Raw genomic sequence first — 12,335 nt, 5'->3', positions numbered from 1 at the left:
TCATGGGACTCCCATCTCAACCAATTAAAAAGCAGAGGGGGGTGGTTCATGGGACTCCCATCTCAACCAATTAAAAAGCAGAGGGGGGTGGTTCACGTTTGTCATCCAGGCTATGTGGGAAACATACATAGGAATACCATCTATGTTAGCCTTGGTAGAAAGCAAGAGCCTATCTGAAATATCATGAAAGCAAAATGAGGTGGGCATAGCTCAAGTAGTAGAGTTCCCGTTTAGCAAATATACAGCTCTGAGTTCAAACCCAATATCAATGGCAACAATAAAAAATAGATCTCAGAATACATTGTAGAGATTGATATATAAAAAAGACATTATGTCAAATACTATATAAAAGTCCTATGAAAGTTCAGAGAAAAGAGAGAGGGCGATGCAGCTTAAGTGACTATGAGTGTCACAGAAGCTGCTCCTTGACACCCAGACAGGTAGCAAGATTGAGGGGAGGTGGGTGTGAATTCCATGCAAGAAAGACAAGGCATAGACGGTGAGGTGGGTGAATTTAAGACTTACTGGTAGACAAGAATGTACAGGTTGGACAATGGGCTATGAGGCTGGACATTCTTTTTTTTGGGGGGGGGTCCGGTCATGGGGCCTGAACTCTGGGCCTGGGAGCTGTCCCTCAGCTCTTCAGCTCAAAGCTAGCACTCTACCACTTGAGCCACAGCGCCATTTCCGGCTTTTTTCTTTTTCTTTTGCTTATGTGGTGCTGAGGAATCGAACCCAGGGCCTCATGCATGCAAGGCAAGCGCTCTACCACTGAGCCCCTTTCCAGCCCTGGACCACATTCTTATCTTCCCAAGATCCAAATAAGGAAATCTGCTTTTTTTGGGGGGGGAAGAGGAAGAGGAGAAAATGGAAAAATCTTTGAAGGATTTTGAGCATGAATGAGCCATATTCAGGGAATCTGGAATTGTTGAGGTGGTGAGGAGACAGTGAGTCAAGAGCAAGCTACAGGGCTCTGGGAAGAGGTGATGAGAGTGGGCAGGGAAGCGTACAGTGGGACTAGAAGGAAATGATGGTTATTACTGGGGAGGAAATGAAGGAAGCAAAGGAGGGAGGTGTGCTATTGACCCCGAGTCCCAGCAAGAGTGACTGTTCTAATATTAAACCGGTTTATATACTGTGGTTGACTCTGCAATGTAGCAACAGATTACATAGATGACAGAGGAATCCCAAGAAGGGACAGAATTCTGTGAAAAATTTATTATACTTTCTCCAGGTCCTTTTTTTTAACTACTAAAATAGCTATTGCACAAAAATAGATGCTTATAAAAAGCACTGCATCATATCACTGCACATCACGGGATTACTCAAGATTTCTGAGTTCCATGAGTTCATTCTGAGTTTTAAGCAGTGATCAAGACAGAGAAAAAAATCAGAATTGTAACCATTAAAAGAAAAATTCTTTTCTCCTTTGAGGGGGATGAACATATACAAAACAGGAGTCAGGAAGGAACCAGAGGAACAAGTACCTGGTAGAGTTTCCACTGCTGATATAAACAGGAATCAAAGCAAATCCCTTCCTTAAAAATAATAACTGTTTGCACAATTTCTCTTGCCTAGTATTTACAATCAATTTACAGACACGCTGTTCTCATTCCCATCATCAGACTTTCCACTCACACAGCTATTAGGAGTCACACAGTCTACACTCACACTTGTTCTGCAGCCTGGGGTCCTGTTTTTCCCTGTTGTTTTGCATGCTGGCCCCAGAGCTTAGGTGCAACAAGCAGATCAACAAGGCAGGACAGATGTTTCTAAAGCAATCATCAGTCTTTTCTATTTGCCACAAATCTCCAGAGTGGGCTTGGTCCATCCCTTCTTTCCCTCCAGCAGCTAGGAAGGTCACCACTGCTTAAAACATCTCTCAATTTAAATCCAGGAGCAAAAGAAAAACAGAGACACCATAACAAGAGAGAAAAGAAGGGTAGGTGATGGGTAGACTGGATTGGCAAACGTAGAAAGCATCTTGGTATGCAGTAGTTATTTAATATACAAGTGTTGTCATTCATGGTGCTCTAAGTTTCTTAGACTCTACAAAGGCAATATTACAGCTCCAATCAACCAGATTTAATTAATGGCAGACCTGCTTCTAAGTAACAGAATACAAGTATCTTTTCTCAACTCCATAACAAAGTAAAATGTGTCAAGATTTTCAAAACCCACAGTGAAAATATCTGTGTTAGGACCTGTGAAATATAAGAAATCCAGAATTCTTACATATTACTCTGGATTATCTTGCTAGGTATGATGAGGAGTGCTGAGAGGCTTGAAATGGAAGGTTCCCTAAGAAAGCACCCCCAACAATATACTGCCACCAAGTAAATTCACATCTCAATGTGTTAAGAACCTCACATATGAATGGACCCTCAATGATTAATGCATAACATTGCTAGAAATTGATCAATGTGCTTTGAATATATAATGATGGAAGGATGGCGAGAAGGGGAAGAATTCTGCAATTAATGTTCACTAACTGAAACTAGCCCAAACAGAAAGTTCTCATAAGAAGAGCCTACTTTTGGAATTCCAATTATACAACTAAAATACTATTGGAAGACAATATTAAAATGGAAGAGTTATTCTCATCTCTGTGATGCTGAACATCACTGTTTTGACAATGAAAACCATTCATACGTTGAATCTCCAAATAACTTTGGAAAGAGAACACTCACTAAAATAGGACTGAAGTAACTCTAAACAGAAATAGCTTACAGAATTGGTTCAAATAGGACAATCGATGTTTTCCACTATAATCAACCAAGGACAATTTATTTTTTCTATTGCCTTTAACAACTGTTGACTTTTCAAGCCAGGAGCTGGGGCTTATGCCACCTAACTACTGAGGGGGCTGGGATCTGAGAAACACGATTCAAAGCCAGCTTGGGCAGGAAAGTCCATAAGAATTGCCAATTAACCACCAAAAATCAGAAGTTAGAGCTGTGGCTCAAATGGTAGTGTAACAGATTTGAGTGAAAAAGCTAAGGGACAGCACTCAGGCCTCGAGTTCAAGCTCCAGTATCAATACACATACACACAATTATTGGGTTCTCACTGTTCACAATTCCCTAATGTCACAACTTTTTTTGTAATTTAATTTCTGCATCTGTTATTGAGTTCCATGGAAAACTAAACAGGGGCTCATGCTTGGCAGATCAGTGATATCCTTATAGAAAGAAGTTCAGGGATCCTTTTACATCTTCACAAAGGAAAAAAAGGCTAGCACAACAATTTTCTGATGCTGGATTTCATTCCACCATCAGCGGGAAGTGAGAAGAGCTCACTTTTTTTTTTGTCCCCTTCCTTATGTCTGCATTCTTAAAAGGGTCCTAAATAAGAGAAAAGCACATTTAATGGCTTCATGACATCATCTGTGTATCCACAGAAACAAAGTAGCTTTCCTGTGAAACAAATGACATCCCAACAAAATTTCAGAATTGGTTAGCAACCCCCACCTCTCCTAACGGTACTGTACTTGCATAAGAACAAAATTCATTTCCTCCTCTTCTCTTACCTGCCGACTTTCTCTCTGAGAGGGCGTGGACGATGAGGTACTTCTGTGGGTGGGGGTGGATGTTTTATGAGCAGGGGATATGCCCTTCTCGTCTGAACTCATCGCTGCAGTAAGGGTTCTAGTTATGCACACGTGAAATCATCCCAATGTTCTCTGAGAGTCACATGCAAGGAAGGACAAAAGAAGGACAAAGAAGGACTGTTCAACTTCATTCCATTTCATGAAGCAGGTTTGCACAGCAAAATGCAGGCAAAGAGGGCCGAGTCTACCTACAAACAAAAAAACAAAAACTTTAATGTAATTTAACAAATTAAAATCATTATATTTAAGACAGAACTAATTTCTGTTACCAAGAGGAAGAAGAATTCTGACACAACAGGAAATATTTTTTCCTCTAGATTTTAAGATAATGGATAAAAGGGTTAATATGTTTCTTTACCAAGAAGGAAAATGAGAAGAAACTATATGATAAAGTCCTATTCCTCCCTTATATTCTCTTCAATTTTCAAAGACTTTTTATTTACATGTACTAAATGTACAAGGGATATTTATTGTGACATTTCCATATATTTATACAATGTGGCTCAATCAAACTCACCCGTCCATTATTCTCTTGAATAACTCCTCTCCTTAAAACAATGTCAAGAGGTCTTCTTTCCCTTTGATGCGCATCCTCCAAAAAAGCCTCTTTTCTTTTTCTATCATTTTTTTCTCACATTTTTTGTGTATAGTAATCATACACAGGAGTTTCACTATGGCATTTCACATTTGCATGCATTACAATTTAGTCAAGATTTAACCCCCTTTATTGTTCTTTTACCCCACCCCCTTCTCAGTATCTCCTAGTTTTTGTACAAGTAGAAATGTAAAGAGTTAGCTATAGAACCTGTTTGCTGGCTAGTAATAAAGTTACAGTTAGGACTGGAGGTGTGGCTCAAGTTTTAGAGCAACAGTAAAATAAGCCAGCTCTTGATAGATGATCATCTTGTCTTTTCATTTTATGAAGGCAATCTAATAAGTGTGAATAAAGTTTCTGAAGCCAAGTTCTAGCGCCAGGAATGGAAAGCAAGAACATTATTGAGACTCTTGATTTGAAGTGCTTTGCTCTCTGATCCAAGATGTTTTATAAGCAAATGTTAACACTTGAGCCAAAAGCATGACAGCAATTCTGTGATGTGTTCAAGTGGCTCCAAGGGATGAAATGAAACAACCCAACTCAGTAAACTACTAGCTATTGGGAAGAAAATTCAATCCAAGCTTCATTTCCTCTGCTGGACACTGTCCCTCTCCCTCCTCTCTTCCCTCTCCCTATTCCCTTTTCTCTTCCTTTTCCCTCTGCTCTCTTATCCCCTTTCCCCCCATCTCCTCCTCTCCCTTCTCCTTTCTTCTCTCTTTGTAATCTACACCTAACTGATTTTCCTCATTACTACAATTAAGACAATGATTATTGTTTTAATTTAGCAGGACGTTTTTAGGGTAACCAGTTTATAATGAAAAGATAACCCTTGAGATTTGGGGGTTATTGTTTCTATTCATTTTTGCTCTTTTTTAAATAACAAAAGGATTTTAAGTATCTAAGATAAATTTGAATGAACTTTAAAGATCAGTCCAACCAATTATCAATCAAGTATTTGATTACCTGCTCTATTTCAAAATGCATTCCAAAAGTACACTTAAATTCTGTTAAAAGGATGGACCATGTATTCTTTATTTCTAGAGTGAAAGAATTACTCTGACATTAAAAAAATACTTATTTCATCTCTATCAAAGCACAATTTCAGAAACCGCCTAAATAATCTTCTAAACCCAAGACCATAATTTTAAAGCCAACCCCAACATAATTACTATACTCAATGAGAAAAATACTGTGGTTGAAAATAACAGCAATATGAGAGCTGAACATCTAATTTTTCTGTCTCACTTTTTCCTTGTATCAGTTGAACATTACAAGCATTCCTAAGTGCTATAACATTTGCGTTTACATCAAATGACACAAAATTCAGATTTCTGATTCAGGGATCTAATTTTTAAAGCAAAAGGTGGTAGGGAAAACTTGTAGATTTGATGTTCATAGGCAAAATAAATTATATGAGTCCAGAAAAAAAAGCATTTGGGAATTACTTAGCATAGGCTAAGTAGTCACAAACAAACAGTCACAAACTCTCCTTTTCCCACCCCAAACTCAGGGAGTTTTATTGTCACATGTCCTGGCCAGGTACAGTTAGTGAGAATCTCTTTAATCCCAGGTTAAGGGAGAGCAGCCCAGCCCTACCATACAAGGGAGGAAAAGGAGTTGTGGTAGAATCATGGGGTCAGTTCCTAAAGCATTTGTTTGTAGTAGCACATATGATCTTTGGCCAATTTGTTATCTGAAGCTGGCCCACCTGATATCAGAAATGCATGAAACTACCAGCAAGACAGACAGAATATTGGGGCAGAATGACACAATTTGTTATATAAACTATAAGAAATTTAAAAGAAGCAAAATTTAAATGTTTGACAAATAATAGTGTCTTTAAGAGACAGACAATTTAGATGAGATGTCACTGACCTAGTTAAGAAATTAAGGAAACAAACAATAACACCAGAATCAAAATTCATTAAAAAATGACACTCATGAAACAGAACGACTCTGCAGAAAAAAATGTAACTAGAAAGATAAGGAAATTATTTTGCAAATAAAATAAGGGCCAAGAAACTTTAAAGACTGAAAAACAAAACTGAGTAGATGTAATAATGAAACCACATAAAAATAATGGTCCTAAACAATAACTAAAAAAGAAAGAATATTCAAAAATATTACAGAACATAGGAATTCAACGAGGAAATTAAAAAGGTTGCATTATAGCAGGGAAAATTTGTAAGAAGCAAAATAACACAAATCCTAAAGAAATTGCTCATTTACACTGCATTTTCTAAAGCAAATCAATTCATTAAAAATTAATGATAAACACTGGTTCCAATGTTTCATGCTAATAATCCTAGCTACATAGAAGGCTGAGATTTGAGGATTACAGCTCAAGGCCAGCTTGAATGGGAACAAAGTCCATGAGACTCTTATCTCTAATAAACCATCAAAAGGTCAAAAGTGGAGTTGTGACTTAAGTGGTAGAATGTTAGCTTTCTGCAAAAAAGCTCAAGGACAACACCAAGGCCCTGAGGTCATGCCCCAGGACCAGCACGAACACACAAACACATTCACATGAAGAAGAAGAAGGGGTTAATCTTAGAAAGTTTATGACAAAATACTTTTCTAAGTATCCTAGGTTAAAGGAAAATAAAAATGATAATGGAGAATATTTGAAAATGGAGAAAAGTAAAAACCAAAAACATTCAATGCTGTTACTATCTTCTATGTCTCTTTTTATGATACAGTGGAAGAACAAAGATGAAAGCAACCAAGAAATACATGAAATAGTGCAATGATGATACATTTTTTTTTAATGCAGAGCATAGCTAAAGCGGTAATAAATAGAAAACATAGGATCTTAATCACTTGCATTATTTAGCATGAAAAATGAAAACCAGTATACTAAATAACTTAAAAATTAGAAATTATAGAAAATGTATAAATAAATAAAGTAGTTCAGGGCTATTTATTTTGAATTAATACAATTGTGTTGACTAGACCAATGCACAAATGAAGAAATCATAAATACACAAATACAGTTATATGAGTATATGAAGGCAAAGAATAGGAGACATTTAATTATGAAAATTGTTGAAATTTATAATTAATAACTAAGTATAATATAAGTCAAATGAAAACTATTATACAATCACCTTGCTATATTTAAAAAGTTTTCATTCATTTAACATTTATTTCCCATTTAAAAAAATCCTAGGGCTGGGAAGGTGGCTCAGTGGTAGAGCGCTTGCCTTGCATGCCTGAGGCCCTGGGTTTGATTCCTCAGCACCATATAAGAAAAAAGCCGGAAGTGGCGCTCTGGCTCAAGTGGTAGAGCGCTAGCCTTGAGCTGAAGAGCTGAGGGACAGCGCCCAGGCCCAGAGTTCAAGTCCCACGACCGACAAAAAAAATAAATAAATAAAAAATAAAAATAAATCCTAGAAAATATCAGAATATGTCTTTATTGTTGTGTTTCTGTGAAAACAAATAAGCATACCCCCTCCCCAAACACACACATCATCATAGCATCAGGCTAAATGGTAGAACATTAAAAAACTAGTTTTTCTCAACATCAATAAGTTAGTGATGCTGCCTATTGCCCTTAACACTGTCCTGATGGTGCTCACCGAAGAATAATGTAAGTGTCCATCTGAAATGCCTAGGGAAACAAATGAAAGTCAACACACACATACACACAGCTTTCAGTTAGGTGGCTTGTTACAAAACTGATAGATGAAAATAGCTTATATCTCAAAATGTAGTTGTAGAATATGTGAGAATAAAAGAACATAGAATCATGATACACTCAACCTGAAAATTAAGAAGTATTTTCTAGACAGAAGAATGTATAAAGCTATAAGAATTAACATTACTAATTTATATAAGACCTATATAGAGAATGTTGACTACTACCCAGTTATTATCAGTAACTGTTACTAGTGAGCACTTACTATATGCCCGGTATGCTTTATTTAATCATCTCAATATTAATACAAAGTAATCTTTCAGGGTCCCCTTTTTATGAATGAGAAAACGAGGTACAGAAGGCAATCACCTAACTAGTCATGGGTTTAGACAGGAAGGCAAGTTGCCTGCTGCAATCTGTGAATTTAACCACTCTGTAGAAAGTACTGGTCTCCTCACTGCCACACAGCATGATGCAGAAGCAGGACTAAATGTGCTCATAAGGCAGGTGGGAGATGCTTTAGGTACACCTTGACAACATTCTGTGAGCAGCCTTCAAACTTGATGGGTGGGGAAGGGATGGAGGAGTGGGAGGAGTATGGAGGTTCATCAGAGACTCCACATAGAGCTCCCATATGACCAAGCAATCCCACTTTTGGGCATTTACCCGACCACAAACAAGACCATATTGAAGCAACCAGTATGACTCTGTTTATTGCAGCATTATTTACCATAGCTAAGATATGGAACGGACCCAGATGCCCCTCAATAGATGAATGGATCCAGAAAATGTGGTATATATACACAATGGGATTCTATGCCTCCATCAGAAAGAATGACATTGTCCCATTTTTAGGAAATGGAAAGACTTGAAAAAATTATATTAAGTGAAGTAAGCCAGGCCCAAAGAAACATAGGTCCCATGGTTTCCCTTTTTTGCAATAACTAGCATATGTCTGAGACAACCAGAAAAGGTTAGATAAGACGATGTTAGGCAAGATAAGGACTCAAATGGTTTTTCTTTCTTGCTATTGTTTCTAATATATTTATAAGATGATTTCTTTGTTGCTTTGTATGTCCCTTCCCCATGGTATAACCCCTGTTTTCACTGTATTTGATGTTGGGATAATTTGTGGTGGGGAAGGGAAAAAAACAAATTGTTTAAATAGGGATACTGGTGGACCCATTGCAACAATGAGATGTACAAGGTGTCATGTCGAAAAACAAACTTTACAAATTTGGTATGGGGGGAAGTGTAGTTGTGGAGATGGGAAGGCAGGGATGGTAGGGGAAAAACAAAGGAGGCAACAATGCTTGATTAGAAATGTACTCATTTCCTTGCTTATATAATTGTAACCCCTATGTATGGTATTTTCACAATAAAAAGCATTAATAAAATAAATAACATTCAATATTACAAAATATTTGCTAATCATAATATTGACATAATTGCTGCCAAAATCATATGAGATTATTGAGAACTTGATAATGTTAATATAAATTTCATCTGGAAGAGTTTTCATGTGAGACTAACAAAGGACTTAGGAAAAAGAGTATCTTACTCTATCATTTACTGAGGTTATTTAAAAGCAGTATGAGAGCTGATCACAGGGACTTTATGCCTATAATCCTAGCTACTCAGGAGGCTAAGATCTGAGGGTCATGGCTGTAAGTCAGCCCAGACAGACAAATCCGAGAGACTCTTAACAACAAATAAATAGTATCAGTAACAATACTTTGGGCACACACACACAGGAAAGAAATGAACTGAGCCATGAAAAAACATTGGATTCCTTTCTTCATACTCTAGAACAAATGTATTTCAAAGGGTTTAAAATTTTAAATGTAAAGCAAAAACATAAAAGCAATAGAAAAACCTTTTTTTAAAGAAAAAATTGAGAAATAAAGTTTAATCCCTATGGAATGGAGAATAACTTATTAATCATGTTATCAAAACCAGTATTCATAAAGAAAAAAAACCTGAGAAAAATATCAACCTGAGACAAAGGTTTAGTATTTTTAATTCATAAAAAGCTCTCACAAATGAATGAGATGAATACAAATGCTAACAAAAAGAATACATGCCCTGATAATTCACACACAAAAAAAGACAGAAATGTCAAATACATTGCTTGTTAATAAACTATGTTAGCTTTTCTGGGAGAATTTAATTTTAGCAATTCTACAAATCTGTCCTAAGGAAACAAACAGTTATATAAAGACAGTCAGACAAACAGACTAATGAAGTCTAAAGTCAATTTAAATCCTAAAATTGGTAAAAAAAAATTATGACACAAATACCAAGTTAGATGAGATCTGAGATAATTTTCCCTATACTTAAAAAAACTTTTTTTTTGGGGGGGGGGGTCGGTCTTGTGGCTTGAACTCTGGGCCGGGGCCCTGTCCTTCAGCTCTTCAGCCCAAGGCTAGTGCTGTACCACTTGAACCACAGAGCCATGTCTGGTTTTCTGAGTGGTTTATTGGAGCTAAAAGTCTCACGGACTTTCCCGCCTGTGCTGGCTTTGAACCACAATCCTCAGATCTCAGTCTCCTGAGTAGCTAGGATTGCAGGTGTGAGTCAATGGCACCTGGCTAAATGGTTCTTCTTTTACAAACAAGAGTCCTATAATGAGATACAATAAAGGGGAAAAAGTCTTCTAAAATATACAATCCAATCTCTACAGGTTGCTCTATGGTTGTTTATACAATTTGAATATGTGACAAAAATCAGAAGTAAATGCTCCCAATCCAATTACTTACTATATGTTCACTGGAAAAACAAAACAAATTGTTTAACTAGAGATACAAGTGGACCCATTGCAACAATGAGATGTACAAGATGTGTTGTTGAAAAATGAACTTTACAACTTTGGTGGGGGGTGGGGGAAAAGAGATGGGAGGGCAGGGATGGGAAGGGGAAACAAAGGAGGAGGCAACAATGCTTGATAAGAAGTGTACTCATTACCTTGCTCATGGTAATTGTAACCCCTCTGTACAGTATTTCACAATAAAAATACTTATTAATTAAAAAAAGATAATTTTAAAACGAAGACATAAGTTATATAAATCAACATTAATAAAACACATTGATCCAGGCATCAGTGGCTCAATCCCACAATCCTAAGTACTCAGGAGGCTGAGATCTGAGGATTGTGGTTTGAAGCCAGTGGGGAAGAAATGTCCCTAAGACTCTTAGCTACAATTAACATTAAAAAAAAAAAGTAGAGCTGTGGCTGAAGTGGGAGAGTGCTAGCCTTGAGCAAGAAAAAGCTCAGCTACAGCATCCAGGACCTGAATTCAAATCCCAGAATTGGCACAAACGAACAAAAAAACACAAACATACTGATACATATTCTAGTTCTATGAGTTCTATAGAAGAGAGTCTTAATAAGGAATGCACTCATTACCTTACTCAAGTAACTGTAACGCTCTGTACAGCACCTTTAGAATAAAATAAAATTTAATAAAGTCATGAGAGAAGACGAAAAGGTTGACATAATCTTTAGAAAGTAGACAATGTCCCTCTCTTACACAAACATAACCAAGTACAGATACTGGACTAACGTAGTGAAGTTTAAAACACCCATACATATTTCAAATTTGAATATAAGGGTATGTGATAAGGACTTTCCTTATCTATCAACCCGTCTAAGTAATGAGGCCTTTAAAATCACAGTAAAAAGACATCATGGTTATATGTTTTCACAACTTGAATCATATGTGGAAAAAAATCACTTATAGTCCAGGTTATATGAAAATTATGTCACAGGCCTGATTTAATCCAACTGTATTTTAAACATTTGTAGCTCAGACACATAGAAAGTCTTATATAATGAAGACTGTTACTTCCCTGAGCTTAGAATAACTCTAGTTTTTCTTGACCCATTCTAAATTTTCAATGATTTAGTAACATTAACCTAAAAGTCTCTGAGAGCCAGCTTAAACCAGTTATTTTCTAATAATATAATAATCTCTGTGAGATCACTGTCATTTAAGCTGATATAGTAAATAAGGTAAATGGGACACATGCCCCCAACATTTAATAATTACATATTCTTTCCAGCTAGTTTTTATTTTCAAGCTGATATGAAATTTTTATCCTAGGGATATGGAACAGCGGTCTCCACATGTATCAGGTTTTGTTGGTTCTTGGACATTGTGCACTGAATTGTTTTCAGAACTGTCTTCAAAGAACTATTTTCAGAAAGAAAGTAAGGAATGCTTCTTATTCTCAACAGCAAGCTATTCTCATACTGCTTCCTGAGGCAATCTCTCCCTGGACATATTTTATAATTAACAAAATATAAATGGCCTTTCAAAAATTTGTTAATGCGTAAAAATATAGTATATCAAAAAATTTACTTGAAGCTGGGCACCGGTGGCTCATGCCTGTAATCCTAGCTACTCAGGAGGCTGAGATCTGAGATCACAGTTCAAAGCCAGCCAGGGCAGGAAAGTCCATGAGACACTTTTTTTTTTTCCGGGGGGGGGGTT

The 12,335-nt window shown here is 36.7% G+C and overlaps 1 protein-coding gene across 5 annotated transcripts in view; it reads right to left on the bottom strand.

Moving 5' to 3' along the window:
• Positions 1-12,335, bottom strand: part of Osbpl6 (oxysterol binding protein-like 6) — a 109,276-nt gene that overhangs the window by 78,095 nt on the left and 18,846 nt on the right. For all 5 annotated transcript variants that reach the window (XM_013029992.1, XM_013030011.1, XM_013030020.1 and 2 more), the window contains one exon: positions 3,530-3,798. In XM_013029992.1, the coding sequence (XP_012885446.1) occupies positions 3,530-3,631 (102 nt within the window). In that variant the 5' untranslated portion in view covers positions 3,632-3,798. The remainder of the gene's footprint in view (positions 1-3,529; positions 3,799-12,335) is intronic.

Source organism: Dipodomys ordii, unplaced genomic scaffold (assembly GCF_000151885.1).
Source record: "Dipodomys ordii isolate 6190 unplaced genomic scaffold, Dord_2.0 Scaffold5, whole genome shotgun sequence".
NCBI lineage: Eukaryota > Metazoa > Chordata > Mammalia > Rodentia > Heteromyidae > Dipodomys > Dipodomys ordii.
The sequence above is the reverse complement of the archived record's forward strand: the minus strand, read 5'-3'. Positions and strand labels throughout refer to the sequence as shown.